The 19,716-nt window shown below is 44.7% G+C and overlaps 1 protein-coding gene across 1 annotated transcript in view; it reads left to right on the top strand.

Moving 5' to 3' along the window:
• The window catches only part of LOC148481549 (complement C3-like), a 318,755-nt gene that overhangs the window by 19,419 nt on the left and 279,620 nt on the right, over positions 1-19,716 (top strand). Inside the window, exons 2-3 of the mRNA XM_088453278.1 lie at positions 7,766-7,958; positions 18,584-18,746. Of these exons, the coding sequence (XP_088309404.1) occupies positions 7,766-7,958; positions 18,584-18,746 (356 nt within the window). The remainder of the gene's footprint in view (positions 1-7,765; positions 7,959-18,583; positions 18,747-19,716) is intronic.

Genomic DNA, 19,716 nt, shown 5'->3' with positions numbered 1-19,716 from the left:
AGGCTCTATTCCTCCGCCCCACCCTAAATTATGCCACATGCCAGTGGGTGACTGGTAGAGGTAGAAAGTGACAGAAAGAGGCAGTGTCTGACAGGGAGAGGTAATGGGTAACAAAGAGGCTATGGGCTTCTATTCCGACCTCAACCTGGGAGGGATCCAATCAGAATCCTCCCAGCACCCCCCGTGGTATGCGCAGAAGGATACCAGAGGGACTTCTGGGTCATAGACATGGAAGTCCCTCCTGCACAAAGGACAGCTGTTACAGAGAAAGCTGTCCTTTGCAATTTTCATCATGCATACCAGTGTAATTAACTCCTGCATGCATGCGATGAGTGGAGGGATGCATTGCATGCAAATTGCGATGTGTCATGCATCGCATTCCAGTATGCGACAGTGATCATCGGCACTGATAGGTGACAGGACTTTCCTAGCAGTTTGACTCAAATGGCAGACTGATGCGGCTGCACACACACAAGCTCAGACCCACCTCTCTAAGGTTTGGGGCAGGTCTCTCAGGCAGTGTGGCCCACCCTGCACCAAGCGCTGGGCCAGTGCAGTGCTCCTGCCCCACCACTAGTAGTCTGCCCCCATTTTATCTAAGACGTGCTGATCAGGGTATACATGCCCTGGCACTCCAGTTTTCATGAATTAGGTTCATCTTACTGGTTTACCATTTATGCTAATCCATCACCACAACTGGTATTTTATACATTGTTTTAATTTTTACTAAAATAAATGACATTATTCATTTATATTGTTTATTTGCTTGTATTTATCCGTGATACACACATTTAGATACTTTTCATCACACATACAGGTATTTGCATTAATACCTACAGTTAACATTGGGGTTACCAATACCAGATTCTTACCCTTTTAGGAGGTTTGTTACCTCACACCCTAGCTGCTCCTAACACAGGATCACTGCTTTTCTAGTACATGCGCACATCACCCCACCTAAACCATTCATGCACATGCAGCTTAGACTAGCATCTTATCATCATTTCAACTGCCTATGGGCCTACATGATTTAAGGAACAATAGGGACACTAGTGTTTTAGATATTTTCATGCAACTTGATAGAGACCATGAGGACACAATTAGAACACAAATTCCATAAACACGCATACTAGAGAAACTGCTTTCCAGGGAAAACAGAGGGCCTGATTCAGCAACGAATGCAAATGAGAGAACGCACGCACTCGGACGATATTTTTTAGCACTGCGCGTGCGTATGCATTGCACTGCGCGTGTGCGAACTAGCCAGTGCGATCGGGTAAGGGTATGCAGTCTATACGCAGTGTGTATGCATTGCAGACCCTTCCGATATTGATTGACAGGAAGTGCCGTTTGTGGGTGGTGATGGGGGGTGGTTGGGCGAACGCAGGCATGCCTGTGCATTGGGACGCCATTATAGGGATGTGCATAATTCAGGCAGTGCGGCGGCATACGCAGCCAGACTACTCGATGCACGCAAGAAGTGGCCAAAATCCTGCATGAGATCAGGTCAACCTCTATTGTGCGTATGGTTCTGATGGTTCTCGATCTAACCGATGTTTCTGATGTCTTGCGGACTACTCAGGCTTTGAGTAAAGGAAAGTGGGCGACATTGTGTGGTGCTGGGCATCTGCATCTTATGCTGCGGTTGCCGTGCTATGCATTGATTAGCATATATTTGCAGCGGCAGAGTGCGTGCGTACGCACACTTGCGTTCCTTGCTGAATCAAGCCCAGAGTCTGCTGTGATTGTTTTTCTCTCAAATGGTACAGGAAACACAACTTAGTAACCAAAGGACTTGAAATCACAAAAACACCACTGCATAATTAGGACAACCAGGACAAATGGAATAATACAGTGTTCACAAAATGTGATTAATCTTCTCATAGACATGCATGAAACCAAACTAACCACTCTGAGCGAAGCACTGTAATCACAGAGACTATTCACATATTGGACAAATATACCTCCCATGACATCATTAGCGCTTTAGTGACATTAACTAAATAAGATTATCAAAACACAAAAACATCATCATAGACAAAAAAAGATCTTCAGGGACAAGTACTGGATGGAATCACCAAACGAGCAATTGAAACCAGATCCATTAAAATCACCACTGCATCAGCTAAAGGAGCAATCAAACACTCAACACACATCCAGAAAACTGTTATTACATTGCCACCACACATGGAACACACCAAAGAAGTATGTATTAGTCAATACATCAAGCAAAGCCCCCTTTATAAGAAATTGCACCTTATCTACCAACAATATATGAAAATCATCCACAAGACAAAAAGAAAATGGAACCCACTCCTAGTAGAAGCCACTCAAAGCCAAACACAGAAACCACACCTACAACCAGTACTGTTGAATCATTTTCCATTTACAACACAGATAACAAAAAAGAGACAAACATCTGGCTACATGGAAATATACAGAAGAACTACTAGGGACACAACCTGAACTCCAAACACCTAAATACAGTGTAATAAAATTCCATAGTATCGATAAAATACACAGAACACCAACATTGGTAGAACATTTTGTAGATCTAGTGGCAGGAATTAGTGCCTGACTAACACCAGTAAAGAAGACAGAAAAGAGACAACCAAAACAATCAACACCAATGAGTACATGGGGAAATTTTCTAAAAAAGAAACAAAAAAGAACAATAAGAGGTACAAGAGAAGGCAAATTCATAAATAAACAAACAAAAAGAAAAACTAAAGCAACCAACAAACAAGATGACAAGAAAATAGTGGTGATCCACATCCCACACAGCAACCCATCTAATATAAGCATATTTAACTTAAGCAAGATAAAATTAAACAATGATCACACAGCTTAGACATCACACAGCCCAAAAAATGTCCATGACTTTAAACAAACTATTTTTGAACATTAATAAAATAGTTTGCAAGTTTCGCCTTTGTTTCAAATAACATGTAAAGTCTATTCAGCTAATCTACTGATTAGATCATCTACCATAAAATCTTGAATATATATCTTGATCCTAACCATTCATATGGTTTCCATTTAGACACCCTGACAAACAAAATATATTTCTTACTGGGCTTGTTCATAAGAAACAAATACAACTTCCTAAGGCCAATGAGCACACCCACAGCAGATCTTATGCCATTTATATATTATGGGAATGTAATTCATGGAACAGACCTTTAATTCACTTTAGCAAGCTTGAAAATTTTTTTACATCTCAATCTGCTGTTTAATTTTGCATAAATTATATAATAACATTGCAATTTATATATGATATAGACCCCTATGTACTAAGGGAATGGGTATGAAGTCCCAGTGGCTGTATATTGCGACGCCGGCGGCCTGAAGGGAGAAGATCCCGAACAGGGCAGGTAAGTACTCTATCCCTACCCCTTTCACTCCCTAACCCCTTAGTGGTGCCTAACCCTAACCTCCCCCCTAGTGCCTAACCCTAACCTCCACCCGGAGGTCCCTAACCTCCTCTTACTGCTCCCTAAACCTAACCCTCCCGGGGGGTGCCTAACCCTAACCTACCCCCTAGGGGTGCCTAACCCTACCCTCCCAAACCTAAATGGCTAACCCGAAGGGCACCATGGACTTACCTCATTCAGTCTAGCGTCCTTTGGCGTTCCGACATCTGGATGAAGAAAGGCGTCGGTATTTCTATGCCTATCTTAAGTCCCTTGCCAGGATTCCAATGTCGGTATTGACACTGGTGGCCTTGATAAGGGACCTCTAGTTCCTACCCTGATCCCCTGCATTATAGAGAAAAAAAAATCTGTACTGTCATGATGCACACTCGTCACATTAAAAGGGTTACATTTGAAATGTGTTCTAGATATGTCCTAGATATTTCAAAATAATGGTCTTTCAGCTCTATATACAATTTTGAAATGGTAATGCTTAATGCCTTCTGTCTGTAGTTGGTACAATCATAGGCGGATTCAGGAGGGGCACCAACAAACGTGCCCCCTGTCATTTTCAGGCATTTTTTTTTATTGTAATTGCTACCAGGAAGCTGCTGTTTCAGCTGCTGCTACTGGCAGGCGTATATATAGCAGTAGAATGCTCGGAGTAAAGCCTGAGAAGCTGTGCCTCCTTGAGCTCTGCTCTGGGAGCTTCCCTGGCACGGATGCTTGTAACTAGTTTGTGGGAGGCTGAGAGCAGTACAGACTATAATGCCAACTTGGACCAGAAGACCAGCAATCACCAGCATCAGGTAAGGAATTATTTTTTTTTTTTTAACTGGTATACTGTTATATTCTTGGTGCTGCTGCTGTTGGGGTGTTGGTAAAGGGTGGTGGGGGAGTGTGTAACTGGTGCTGGGGTGTTGGCGAGAGGGGGGAGTGTAACTGCTGTTGGTGTTAGGTAAGGTAGGTGGGGGAGTGTGTAAATGCTGCTGGTGTTAGGTAACGGAGGGGGGTAACTGCTGCTGGTGTTACGTAGGGAAGGAGGGGAGTGTATAACTGCTGCTGGTGTTAGGTAATGGAGAAGTGTGTAACTGCTGCTGGTGTTAGGTAGGGGAGGGATCGGGGGTGTATAACTGCTGCTGGTGTTAGGTAATGGAGAAGTGTGTAACTGCTGCTGGTGTTAGGTAATGGAGAAGTGTGTAACTGCTACTGATGTTAGGTAGGGGAGGGATCGGGGGTGTGTAACTGCTGCTGGTGTTAGGTAAGGGAGGGGGCTGTAACTGCTGCTGGCGTTAGGTACGGGGGTGTAACTGCTGCTTGTGTTAGGTAAAGTAGGGTGGTGTAACGATTGCTGGTGTTAGGTAAGGGAGGGGTGTAACTGCTGCTGGTTTTAGGCAAGGGAGGAGGGTGTACCTGCTGCTGGTGTTAGGTAAGGGAGGGGAGTTGTAACTGCTGCTGGTATTAGGTAAGGGAGGGGGCTGTAACCTGCTGCTGGTGTTAGGTACAGGGGTGTAACTGCTGCTTGTGTTAGGTAAAGTAGGGTGGTGTAATGACTGCTGGTGTTAGGTAAGGGAGGGGTGTAACTGCTGCTGGTTTTAGGCAAGGGAGGAGGGTGTACCTGCTGCTGGTGTTAGTAAAGGGAGGGTGGTGTAACTGCTGCTGGTGTTAGCTAAGGGGGAAGGAGAGTGTGTAACTACTGCTGGTATTGGGGTGTTGGTCGAGGGGCGGGAAAGTCACTCTGGGTGCTGCTGGAGTTGGGGTGTTGGTAGATGTCATAAGTGTGTCTCTGGGTGCTGCTGGCGTTGGCGTGATGGTCAGAGGGGTGGGAGTGTAACAGGTGGGGTGTTGGTTGGGCCAGTAATGGTGTCTTTAGGTCTTTCTGAAATTGGGTGTTAAGCAGAGGTAGTGTCTCTGGTTGCTGCTGGGGTGTTGGTTGGGGAGTGAGCAGGAAGGCCCCCATATGCTTACCGACTGATTGTCAGATCCTGTGATTGGATCAGAAATGCCGACCGGTGGCCACTGATGTTACGTGATCCGTTGGAGGATCGGTGAAATTATACATGTTAAATTTAACCAAATTGCAAATCTCAATCATATTTTGATTGTGATTGGCAAATCAGTGAAATCCAACATGTTGGATTTCACTGATCCTCCAACCTGGCATCTCTGCAATGCAAGATCATGGCAATCTGTCGCTGGTGAATGGGGAACCTAACTCTGGGTGCTGCTTAGCTTGAAGTTAGAGTAACTTTGGGTGCTGCTGAAGTTGAGGTGTTAGAGGAGGAGTTTGTCTCTGGGTGTTGCTGATTTTGGGATATTGATGGTGGGGAGAATGTGTCTGTTTGCTGCGGGGGTTGGCTTGTTGGTAGGGGGGGCACCAACCATTATTATGCCTTCAGGCACCTGGTATGAACTTAGGGCCTGATTCAGAGCCGAACGCTCTGACCAGAGCACTCGCTCTGAATCAGGGCCCTCCTCCATGAAAATGGAGCGTCCTCCTGGACGTTCGCATAGCTGTGGGTAACCACCCACAGCTTATGCGAGCATCCATGATGATGGTCAAGACCATTGCGACCATCGGGCTTGCGACGGAGACCCTGCGGTAGGGTCTCGCTGCCGCAAGAACAGGAGTGATTTTGGCTCTATCAGAGCCAAAATCACTCCCACTGACATCACTAGTGATGTCAGTGGGGCCGGCTTCAGACTGTAGGCGTTCCCATGGGAATGCCTCCGTCTGGCAGCCACGCCCCCGACACGCCCACCAAAGGGGGCGTGCTGTCAATCAACATCGACAGCACGCCCCCTTTGGTGCGAGACCGGAGCGACGGAGAGCCCGTCGCTATCCGGGTCTCGCGCATGCGCACAACGGAGCTCCCTTCCGATGTGCGCATGGGCAGTGGGGCAACATCGGCCTGCTTGCAAGCGTCCTGCGCTCGCAAGCGGGTCTGAATGACCCCCTTATGCCGCTGCCTTGTGCATACTAGTATTTAGAGGAGCTCCTGGACATGGTGCACAGATGAAGCAGTCTGCATCAGCTTTCCACGGCAAGCGGAAACTGAGAGACTTAAGGAGGAGAGGTTAGATAAAGTAGAAAGGCTAGGGTGCCTATGTATCAAGCTGTTTTTTACATTAAATTATGCATAAACTGCAGCTTCTGCATAATTTTATGTATTGTTCCTATTCAGCTTTTAGGAATTAAAAAACAGAAGCCACCATCGGAACACCATCAAATGATAACCATTTGATTGCATCAAACATCGGAATGGTGCCATCAAATGGTAAAAACACTAATATCGGAAGAAAATCATCGATGATCGGCAAACATTGACCATCGAAGTCCATCCCTAAGTGTGATCACTAGCATGATCACTGTTAGCCAGCAGCCGCAGTGGGAGAATGTCCTGCCGGCTGCCCGGGACATAGCAGTAGCTGCAGCTACCAGAGCTGTGACTACTGCTTCTGTGATCACTAGCGTGATCACTGCCAGCCAGCAGCCGCAGTGGGAGAGTGTCCCACCGGCTGCCCGGGACTTAGCAGGAGCCGAAAGGGGTTTTGCCAGTAGCCCAATCACTGCTGGCCACAGTGATCGGGACACAGGGCACAGCAGCAGCTGTTGCTTCTTCACAGGAGCAGACGACTGTCCTAGCAGCCACGGCGGGAGGGGGATGCCGCTGGGTCCCGATCAATGTGGCCAGCAGTGATCTGTAAATACAGGAGAGGGAGTGGCAGGTGTAGAGGGACCAAGAGGTCCCTCTTATATAGGCGGCTGCGGGAAGATTAGCTTCCCACAGCCACCTAGTGGCCATTTCTGACTGGTTGTATCAGATACAACCATGTCAGGGAAAGCCCAGTCAGGTGTTGTCATATTTGATACGACCATGCCAGGCAAGTGGTTAAGATTTGAGTCACAGTTGGTGGCATAAGTGCAGAAATTGCATCTAAATTTAATTTTTTGCTGTCAAAATACATAAAGCGTCTGGGGGCCTAGGCGGCCCCGAGGCCCCTGGCCAGCAACTTTAAATTTACACACTAGCACTTCTACTTACTAACATCAATCACTGAGCTGCTCAAAATATAAGTGGGATGTTCATTTGCTATAACATTTGGCACAACAAGGTGGACATGTATTCACAGTGGATGTGTGGGGCCACATCCCATACCTGGCCACACCCCTGCAACCATGCTACCCCCAATCATGGTGTCCCCCCTGTCATTTTTGTCTAGATCTGTACCTGGGTACAATTGTATGTATTCAATTCATGGCTTACTTGAAAATCACAGATGACTCAACGCTTGTGTGCTTTGATCTCAGTTTTACAAATGATTACATTTTGTTCCAACTTTTTTCTCAGCTTTGTCCTGATGGCTCCTAATGTCCTACATACTGGCAATTATGAGACAATTGTCATCCAAGCCCATGAATGTGTTACAAATCAGGAAGTAGACATCGATGTCTTTTCATTTCCTCAGGAAGATAAGAGGCTTGACAAGACAGTTGTTCATCTAAATTCATCCAACAACTACCTGGCTACCGGATACATCAAAGTATGATAAATGTGCTCTAATAATTTGGTCTACCTCCAATACATCCTGTTTGCAGCCTGAATTTCCATTAGTGGGAATAGGGAAGATAATAAATGATCTAGTCAAATATATTAGTTTCCCTGTTTTTTATGAAGGAAACCATCATAATATGGCTGGAGTTTAGAGGCCTTGGATACAGAAAGTTATTGTGAATGTTGTATTTCTGAGACACATAATTATAATAGTATTACTATTGTCAGTAACTAAATAGGAACAATTTGATATTGTTTAAAATAGCTATGTTTTCACAGCAGTACAGATCTTTCATATTGTAAGTGGGGCATCTCTATATTTGTACTTCATTGTGGCATATATACATGTGCTTGATGGTGAATAACTGATGAAAAAACTCTAATGCTGGCCATACACTAGTTCGATGTGATTCATCATATGTTTTCCCTTGAACTCCCTGGCAGCTCCCTGGCTGACCCGGCGGTACCATTTGGTGCTTATTTGACACACGATGAACATACAATCTGACGTACGATCACTCGCCCCTATACGACTGGTCGTAATGCGATTGATCGTGTCCCTCACCAAAAGCATGCGATCATAATAGATTTAAATGATGCAGCTCGGATGGTCAAATACACGATGCATCGCATGCGCAAACACACGGCACGATCTCCATACGATCACGATGGATAATATGGGTTGCACGTCCGATCATAAGATACGATAGAACAGAGGCGAGAGCGCGCATCGGATCATATTCCTACCTAAATACTACATGATTTTCACACAATTCATCGTACGACGTGTCTAAAATCGTGTAATTGGCCCGAAATCGAGCTAGTGTATGGCCAGCATAAGGGGTATATTTACGAAGTGTGGGTTTTTAGAAGTGGAGATGTTGCCCATAGCAACTAGTGATGTGCACTGACCCTCGTGTTTTGGTTTTGGATCTGGATCTCCCCTGGTTTTGGATCTGGATTGGTTTTGCCAAAACCTCACCTCCGTGTTTTGTTTTTCGGTTTTGGATCTGGATGTTTTCTTAAAAAAATCATAAAAACAGCTAAAATCACATAAAATTGGCCTTTTTTTGTTCCTACAGCATTATTAACCTCAATAACATTTATTTCCACTTGTTTCCAGTCAATTTTGACCACCTCACAGATCACAATATTGATTTTTTTTCATCTAAAGGGCCAAAAGGTTGCATCCAACTATCTGGCTCAAAACTGATTGATCAATAGAGTTGAGGACTGTGCAAAGATGATGTTTGGGGTACCCCCTGAGGATTGAAGAATTGATAGTTTTTGCAGCCACTGACTGAAGTAAGAAGAGTTGATATTTGATAATTGGTACAGCCCCTGGCTGAAGAATTAATAGTTGGTGGTGCAGCCCCTGGCTGAAGAATTGATAATTGGTGCAGCCACTGGCTGAAGAATTAATAATTGGTGGTGCAGCCCCTGGCTGAATTGATAATTGGTGCAGCCCCTGGCTGGCTGAAGAAATGATAATTGGTGGTGCAGCCCCTGGCTGAATAATTGATAATTGGTGCAGCCCCTGGCTGAATTGATAATTGGTGGTGCAGCCCCTGGCTGAAGAATTGATAATTGGTGCAGCCCCTGGCTGAATTGATAATTGGTGCAGCCCCTGGTTGAATTGATAATTGGTGGTGCAGCCCCTGGTTGAAGAATTGATAATTGGTGCTGCCCCTGGCTGAAGAATTGATAATTGGTGCAGCCACTGGCTGAAGAATTAATTGGTGAAGCCCCTGGCTGAATTGATAATTGGTGCAGCCCCTGGCTGATGAATTGATAATTGGTGCAGCCCCTGGCTGGCTGAAGAATTGATAATGAATGCAGCCCCTGGCTGAATTGATAATTGGTGCAGCCCCTGGCTGGCTGAAGAATTGATAATTGGTGGTGCAGCCCTTGGCTGGCTGAAGAATTGATAATTGGTGGTGCAGCCCCTGGCTGAAGATTTGATAATTGGTGGTGCAGCCCCTGGCTGAAGATTTGATAATTGGTAGTGCAGCCCCTGGCTGAAGATTTGATAATTGGTAGTGCAGCCCCTGGCTGAAGATTTGATAATTCGTGGTGCAGCCCCTGGCTGAAGAATTGATAATTGGCGAAGCCCCTGGCTGAATTGATAATTGGTGAAGCCCCTGGCTGAAGAATTGATAATTGGCGAAGCCCCTGGCTGAAGAATTGATAATTGGTGCAGCCCCTGGCTGAAGAATTGATAATTGGTGGTGCAGCCCCTGGCTGAAGAATTGATAATTGGTGGTGCAGCACCTGGCTGAATTGATAATTGGTGCAGCCCCTGGCTGAAGAATTGATAATTCGTGGTGCAGCCCCTGGCTGAAGAATTGATAATTGGCGAAGCCCCTGGCTGAATTGATAATTGGCGAAGCCCCTGGCTGAATTGATAATTGGCGAAGCCCCTGGCTGAAGAATTGATAATTGGTGCAGCCCCTGGCTGAAGAATTGATAATTGGTGGTGCAGCCCCTGGCTGAAGAATTGATAATTGGTGGTGCAGCCCCTGGCTGAAGAATTGATAATTGGTGGTGCAGCACCTGGCTGAATTGATAATTGGTGCAGCCCCTGGCTGAAGAATTGATAATTCGTGGTGCAGCCCCTGGCTGAAGAATTGATAATTGGCGAAGCCCCTGGCTGAATTGATAATTGGCGAAGCCCCTGGCTGAATTGATAATTGGCGAAGCCCCTGGCTGAAGAATTGATAATTGGTGCAGCCCCTGGCTGAAGAATTGATAATTGGTGGTGCAGCCCCTGGCTGAAGAATTGATAATTGGTGGTGCAGCACCTGGCTGAATTGATAATTGGTGCAGCCCCTGGCTGGATGAAGAATTGATAATTGGTGGTGCAGCCCATGGCTGAAGAATTAATAATTGGTGAAGCCCCTGGCTGAATTGATAATTGGTGCAGCCCCTGGCTGGCTGAATAATTGATAATTTATGCAGCCCCTGGCTGAATTGATAATTGGTGCAGCCCCCACCTGGTTGAAGAATTGATAATGAATGCAGCCCCTGGCTGAATTGATAATTGGTGCAGCCCCTGGCTGGCTGAAGAATTGATAATTGGTGGTGCAGCCCTTGGCTGGCTGAAGAATTGATAATTGGTGGTGCAACCCCTGGCTGAAGAATTGATAATTGGTTGTGCAGCCCCTGGCTGAAGAATTGATAATTGGTGGTGCAGCCCCTGGCTGAAGAATTGATAATTGGTTGTGCAACCCCTGGCTGAAGATTTGATAATTGGTGATGCAGTCCCTGGCTGAAGAACTGATAATTGGTGGTGCAGCCCCTGGCTGAAGAATTGATAATTGGTGCAGCCCTTGACTGAAAAATTGATAGTTGATAGTTAATTGTTGATGCAGCCTCTGGGCTGAGTAGTAGTACAGAGCAATGATTAGTCCTGCAACAGACTTAAGGCCTAGAACTCTTGGCAAGTTGTGGCCAATACAGCCTTGAGGGCTGGTGAGGAGTGACGACAGCTGGCCTTTGGGCCGTGACGCAGGATGCGGCCTTTGGGCAGTGTAGCAGCCTTGAGGGCTGAGAAATATACAACCAAAAATGTATAAGGTGGCGCTAAACGACACAACACATTCAAATAAAATATCCTATTTTAATCACAATATCACAATAAATAAAATACAAACTAAAAAATTATATAGGACATAAACATATAAAAGAGGAAAGAAAGTACTCTCTATGACTCAAATAATGTATTAAATTGGCACAAAATTAGACACTAATGTGTCCACATTCTAATAAATGTGTACAAGAAAATGAACCAACAATATGCCACATAAAGAACTACAATGCAATACTACAGTAGTGCTAATGCACAGATATATGAAGTTCCAATAAATTGGATTTAAAAATGCATATATGCGTCTATTCAGTGTATCAATGGAATTCCATATACTCACAGTTCTGGGAAAAAAATAAATAACATATATATATATATATATATATATATATATATATATATATTAAGAGGCACCTCTTAATGTCTGATGTTAAAATAGTAGGTGTGCTGCTGTATCCGTGACACTTTGATAGCTGTGAGGTATCAGTCCCAATGTACTCCAGCAATGTGCCAATTAGTAGGCACTGTATATTCAGCGCAGGCTCTGTGCTGCGGAGCACAGTAAGCTCCAGTAATATGCCAGCGTCTGTAGCAGGTGTAAAGGTAAAGTCCGTGGCAGAGCTTACTCAGTCACGCGTGGGACAAAGGCATAATGACCAGCGAGGGTTGTCTCTGTCTCCACTCCTAGCTGAAGGGACGCGCCGCCTCCAATGCAGCCATGCACGGCAGTCAGTGCCCTGGTGGAATATGGCACAAGCTGAGACAGTCCCAATGGAATAGCACGTCTGCTTCCTTGGGGTAAATACCCAGCATTTGGCACAAAGCAATAGGTTTCCCAGATATGTAGAGTTGCTTAATAACAGGCTCCTTCTGTATCCTTCAACATGTTTCTCCTCACTAGGAGGCTTTTTCAAAAAGGCAGAAGATTGTGGACACATTATTGTACTTTCTGATGAAACCGTTAAAATTGATAAAAACAGAGAAACGCATTAAGGATTTGGAGCCATCTATACAAACTACTTTTTATTCAACATTTGATTGATGAACTGGTGGATTGATACACCTAATCCGGGGGATATTGATTTCTGGACAATACAGAGACCGCGGCACAAGTGGAGTCAGGATTAACAGCTAGACTGTTATCTTTGGATGCGTGACCCTGTTTACCTTAGCCTGGCTGATATTGTGAGTAAGCCAGTAATTAAGTGGTGACGTGTGGAACTCCTGATTATTTCCCAGCAGACTCCTCCGATGTGCTGTCACTGCTACTAGATCCGGGCTGATTTCTGGGAGTAAGCCGGTGAGTAAGTGGTAATGAGTGGAACTCTCTATCATTCTGCAGCAGTTTCCTTTGATGTGTTGTTACCATCACGAGCACTGGGTACTTATTTCTGCAGGCTAGCCGGTGACTAATAATAATCAATACAAGGAACTACTATTTTTTCCCCTTCGGATTATTGGATACCCACTGTGTGTTTTCCTTCTTTGGATTTATGTCATACAGGAGCACATTATAATTAGTGGTGATAAAAAGATTGGAACATACAGACGCTCCTTGAAGTGTACTGCTGAATTACCTGGACAATTATTAATTTTTTATTGACTATTTTTTATAGCTGGTATATGTTTTCTTTTTTTAGTATTTTCTAATGTGCTTTATTGGCCACCTTCATTGTAAGCTGTTATATGATTGATTTGATATTAAAATTGTCATTTCATGTTTTATTAAAACATTTACATTTTCTATTCATAAGCGCTCTCTATTTTTCTATATTTATTTGTTCATTTCTTGTTTTGTGGGGTGCTCCCAAACACCCCTTTTGAGAGTTGCTATATAGCTGTTTTACAAGATTTATGTAGTGGGCGCCTGATATACACTTTTCTAGGATCAAGTATGGTCGCCAAAATATAGTGATCTGATTTCAATAGATTGACGACCCTTGGATCCTGTTGAAGCGAATGAAGGGCTTGATCTACAAGTCCCACATACTTAGCGGAATCACTCCATTTCAGCTCCTCCTTCAGTTTCTCCAGCTGCTTTTGCAAAAGTCTGATGAGGGGAAAGACCTGACTCAAGCTGGCAGTGTCTGAACTAACTTCATGTGTGGCAAGTTCAAAGGGTTTGAGAACCTTGCACAACACGGAAATTATTCTCCACTGCACTTGACTAAGGTGCATTGCCGCTCCTCTCCCTATGTCATAGGCCGTAGTGTAGCCTTGGAGGGCCTTTTTCTGCTCCTCCATCTGCTGAAGAATATAGAGGGTAGAATTCCACCTAGTTACTACCTCTTGCTTCAGCTGATGGCAGGGCAAATTCAACAGTTATTGCTGGTGCTGCAATCTTTGACACGCAGTTGCTGAATGTCGAAAAATGTCCAGAAATCTTTCATGCCACCGAGAGCATCTCCTGCGCTCCCCTGTAATTTTTAAAAAAAAATGTTGCACCACCAGATTTATTGTGTGAGCAAAACATGGAATGTGATCGAATTCGCCCACATGTAATGCTTGCACAATATTGATGGCATTGTCAGAAATCACAAATCCCGAGGAGAGTCCAAGTGTAAGCCATTTTGCAATGATTTCCCTGAGTTTCTCTAAGAGGTTCTCAGCGGTATGCCTCTTAGTGAAACCAGTGATGCACAGAGTAGCCTGCCTCTGAATGAGCTGGCATTTGTTAGATGCTGCTGCTCTTTGCACAGTTGGAGGCAATACACCTACCCAGTGGACTGTCACAGTCATATAATCTTTAGTTTGCCCTGTCCCATTTGTCCACATATCTTTGGATAAGTGGACAGTGGGCACAACGGCAATTCGGAGGACATTAATAATTTTTTTTTAATGCCCTTGTACAGATTGTGAATTGCTATTCTAGAGAAGTGGAATCTAGAAGGTACATTGTAGCGGGGACACAGGATCTCTATTAACTGAGTAAAACCCACTGCATTAATGGTGGACACTGGATGCACATCTAATACCAGCATAGCTGTTATGGCATCAGTAATCCGCTGTGCCATAACAGCTATGCTGGTATTAGATGTGCAAGCTGGGTGTTTGCTGTTAGATTTGTTTGCCAATGCAAGGGACTGTGTGATAGTCAATTGTTTTGTTGAACTTCCTGAGCTACTAAAAGTAGTCTTCTTCCTGGTCCCCTTCTGGGATGAAGATCCACTTGTAGCAGCAGCAGCAACAGACATAGCACTCAAGGATCCTTCTGAGGAACAACTGAGAGGAGAGGAGTCAGTCCTTATGATATTGGATGCAGGACTACTTCCGATCACGAATGAGGATGTCGATGATGATGCAGGTGTTGGTGGTGGATATTGCAGGCACTTGGATCCAGATAGAAGGGAGCAGCTTGGTGACACTGGACTGATTTGTTTGTTTTTTGTCCCCAAAATTGTTGTACCCTTTCCAATTTGATGAATGCGCTGCAAGTGACATAACAGGGAGGAGGTTCCAAGATGGTTATGGTCCTTATCTCTACTCACTGTTACTTGGCAATGGTTACAAATGGCTTTGCAAATGTTGTCTGGATTTGGGTGGAAATAATTACACACATGAGAAGTGGATTTTTTGGTTCTTTGCCCAGGCATGGCAACAATGGGATTTTTCCCACGGTAGGGGCAACAAGTGTTGCCTGATTTACAGTTTTTACACAAACATCCTCGCCATCAACATCCTCATCATCATCAACATCCTCATCATCCTTGTTGTTATCGCCAACTACATAAATCTCCTAGTCATCCTCCTCGTGCAAACACACTTGGATTCTCCTCAGGGATTTCTGATTTTTCCTAGCACACAGTTGGTTCCAGTGTCTTACTCGTCTTAACAATTTTATTTTTTTTGTACCTCTCCTACAAGCAGAGGGGGTTAAATTATCACTAGGACCATCAGTCATAAATACAGGCCAATGCCTTATCCTTTACTTGTCACTTTGTGTAGAGAATGGCTTATTGCCAATTTTTTGTTTCTCTAAAGCTGACTTAGCTTTACATTTTTTTTGCTTTAACAGGCTAAAAGTTGTTTTTTTTAGCCTGACTTTTTGGGCTGACTGAAGCCTTGGTACATCGGCCTTCATAGATGATGTTGACGGCCTTGCATCATCATCATGACTGCTGCCGGCAGCTACAAAACTGGTATGTGGATCCTGCTCTCCGGTAATGTGACTGTCCTCCATACTCACTACGCACACAACCACACACAAAAAAAATTTGTTGGTTTTATTTTTATTAATTTGGCGAGCAGCCCCTCGACAGACAGGAGCACAGCACCCCTGCGCAGCTATGCCGATGACAGTGACAGCCAGGTGTGGCTGACACACAAACAAAAAAATTGTCAATTTATTTTTTGAGCAGCAGCCCCTCGACAAACAGCAGCACAGCACCCCTGTGCAGCTATGCTGATGACAGTGACAGACAGTTGTGGCTGACACGCACACTGAAATTTTTTTATTTATTTTTGGGCCAGCAGCCCCTTGACAGACAGCAGCACAGTACCCCTGTGCACCTACGCCGATGACAGGTGTGGCTAACATGCCACACAAAAATTATTATTATTTTTTTTTAACACTGGGGTGAACCCCTGAAAAGAAAAAGCAGCCCCTTAACAGACAGCAGGACAGCACCCCTGCACTGATGACAAGTGTGGCTAACACTATTATTTTAATTTTTTTCACACTGGGGTGGGTGAAGAGCACCCCTGAAGGACAGAGCACCCCCTGGAAAACACAGCACTACAGCCAGCCAACCCCTATGGACAGGACAACAGCCAGCCCCTATGGACAGGACAATGACAGCCAGACAGCCCCTATGGACAGGATAACGACAGCCAGCCAGCCCCTATGGACATGACAACAGCCAGCCAGCCTGCCCCTCCATAGACAACAGCCAGTCAGCCCTTGTGGTCAACAGTAGCCAGCCCCCATGCACAGCGTCAGCATGCAATTAATTAACAATAACAAGCATTAACAACAGCACAGCACAGCACAGCTCCCAGCTCCCTCCCTCTTCACTCTCCACAGCTGGAATGATAAATGGTGGCAAATCGCGGGACCTTTATAGAATCCAAAACCCGCGAGAATCCGACAGCGGGATGATGACGTTTTGCCTCGTTTTCAGATCCAAGTCAGGCGGGAAAACCAGAGGCCTCTGATCACAGTAGTTTGGGTGGGATTCGGTTCTCAGGGAACCGAACCCGCTCATCTCTAATAGCAACCAATCAGATTCTACTTAACATTTATCTAGCACCTTCTAGAAGATAATAGCTAGAATCTGATTGGTTGCTATGGACAACATCTCCACTTCTAAATGCTTGCACTTTAGTAAATATACCATTTAGTGTTCCTCTTTACAGCAGATAAAGGGAGATTATGATACATAAGCTTATGATTTATTTAGAATGCATAGTGGTCAGTTTCTAAACTGACAACACATTTCACTTGTTCTGAGAAAAAAATACTGAATATTATGAGATTCCTTTTATGATGCTTAGGTGACTTTTTGCTTTTGTTAATGACCCTTACAGATAAATTTGTAATTTACATCTTAAAATTGCTAATGTACTTTTATATGGAAGTAACAGGCCAATAGCGCAATTTCAGGCTATTTATGCTCACATTTACTGTAATATGAATGATTGTTGATTGATGAACGTATGCAATCTATTTTTTTTTGTATAAAAATCGTGCATGATGTAGCAGCCATACAAAGTACAGTATACAAAACAGTGCATGAAGTAGCAGCCATACAAAGTACAGTATACAAAACAGTGCATGAAGTAGCGGCCACACAAAGTACAGTATACAAAACAGTGCATGAAGTAGCAGCCATACAAAGTACAGTATACAAAGTACAACAGTGCATGAAGTAGCGGCCATACAAAGTACAGTATACAAAACAGTGCATGAAGTAGCAGCCATACAAAGTACAGTATACAAAACAGTGCATGAAGTAGCGGCCATACAAAGTACAGTATACAAAACAGAGCATGAAGTAGCGGCATACTTGCCTACCCTCCCGATTTGGTCGGGAGCCTCCCGAAAATCGGGTGCCGCTCTCGACCTCCCGGGAAGGCAGGCAATTCTCCCGGCTGCCGCTCACCCCTCCTATCCCCCCCGCTATAACCCCTGTAACCCCCGCAGCGGGGGGGGCGGTGATGCGATTCGCATCATTTTGGCCCCGCCCCCTGCTGCACAATGCCTATTTTATCGGCATTGTGTAGCGGGGGCGGGGCCAAACTGACGCGATCGCGTGACTCCCGCCCCCGCCATGCCCAAAAGTTACGTCACCCGACCGGCCACTCCCCCTTGTCTCGGCCACGCCCACCCCATCCTGCCGATCTGGCTGCTCCCTCCCGGAAGGAGCAGCCAGAATGTCGGCAGGTATGAGTAGCGGCCATACAAAGTACAGTATACAAAACAGTGCATGAAGTAGCGGCCATACAAAGTACAGTATACAAAACAGTGCATGAAGTAGCGGCCATACAAAGTACAGTATACAAAACCGTGCATGAAGTAGCAGCCATACAAAGTACAGTATACAAAACAGTGCATGAAGTAGCGGCCATACAAAGTACAGTATACAAAACAGTGCATGAAGTAGCGGCCATACAAAGTACAGTATACCAAACAGTGCATGAAGTAGCGGCCATACAAAGTACAGTATACAAAACAGTGCATGAAGTAGAAGCCATACAAAGTACAGTATACAAAACAGTGCATGAAGTAGCAGCCATACAAAGTACAGTATACAAAACAGTGCATGAAGTAGCGGCCATACAAAGTACAGTATACCAAACAGTGCATGAAGTAGCGGCCATACAAAGTACAGTATACCAAACAGTGCATGAAGTAGCAGCCATACAAAGTACAGTATACAAAACAGTGCATGAAGTAGCAGCCATACAAAGTACAGTATACAAAACAGTGCATGAAGTAGCGGCCATACAAAGTACAGTATACCAAACAGTGCATGAAGTAGTGGCCATACAAAGTACAGTATACAAAAATATTATTCTATTTTTTTCAGATTCCCACCAGTTATCTATCTTCTGACAGCAATGAGAAACAGTATGTTGTTGTTCGAGCCAAATCAAAAGACATTGATTTGGAAAAGGTTATCCTTCTTTCCCCCCACACAGGGTATATATTCATCCAGACAGACAAAGCAATCTATACACCAAACCAAAATGGTAATGGAATTTACGATTCTAAAATACTATTATGAACTATGTATGGCAATTCAGTAACATGTAAGTGTTTTCTATCAGATGGGATCATACATAAACATAGTCATAAATCTGCAACGAATAATTGCAACATTAGGTAAAGTATGGGTTGTGTACCTGTAACCTGGCATCATTTTAAAACAATTTACATGTTGAAACTGTTGTTTTCTATAGAGGTGTGTTTTATCTTTCTTAACACTCATTATTTTGTGCTGTTGTTACGTTGTTTCATATGCCCAGTCTGGTGCTTGTTTTCCACCATTCCGATCCTCAACAATTTACCCTTCAAGTGTCACATACAGTCACATACATATTTTTTTTTTTGATGCTTCTTACCTGGAGATCCTGGAGGGGAAGTCCAGTAGGCTGGTGTAGGGGCATGGTGATGTGATTAGTGTCATCACAGCTCCACTCCCTGCAGCAATATGCCATGTGCATGGGGCTGTTATGATGCCATGATACCGTTCTCACATCAACTTTTCTGGGGAAAGTAAGGGAAGGTTCCTTTCAGGTGTGCTATTCTGCTGGGAGAACTCACCAACAGTTTTTAGTCTCCTGGACATTCTGGGAGACATTCTGACCTGTTCTGCGCATGTATAGAGAGGGTCCTGCAAGCTCACAAGCAGTGCCTCCAAGTCGCAGCGTGACTGATATGCTGTAGCATTTGGAGGTGGGGATGGGGTGGCGTTTCCTGCATTTCCAGAAAACGGGGGATGTCGGCCCTATTTTCTGGGAGTGCCAAGGCCAGTGTTTGCATCTTCCGATGCAGATTTACTGGCCTCGCAAGCAGACAGGAGGTGGCCATTCTGAGTAAGCTTAGGCACCTCCTTGCATGCATCTGCAATCCGAGTGTAGCGTCTGTAGACGCTGTCTCATATCACCATCTCTGAAGATTACGTCTGACGACGCAGACCTTGGCCTCGGCACGCCTCCA

This window comes from Taudactylus pleione, unplaced genomic scaffold, assembly GCF_031769625.1.
Source record: "Taudactylus pleione unplaced genomic scaffold, aTauple2 ptg000574l, whole genome shotgun sequence".
NCBI lineage: Eukaryota > Metazoa > Chordata > Amphibia > Anura > Myobatrachidae > Taudactylus > Taudactylus pleione.
The sequence above is the reverse complement of the archived record's forward strand: the minus strand, read 5'-3'. Positions and strand labels throughout refer to the sequence as shown.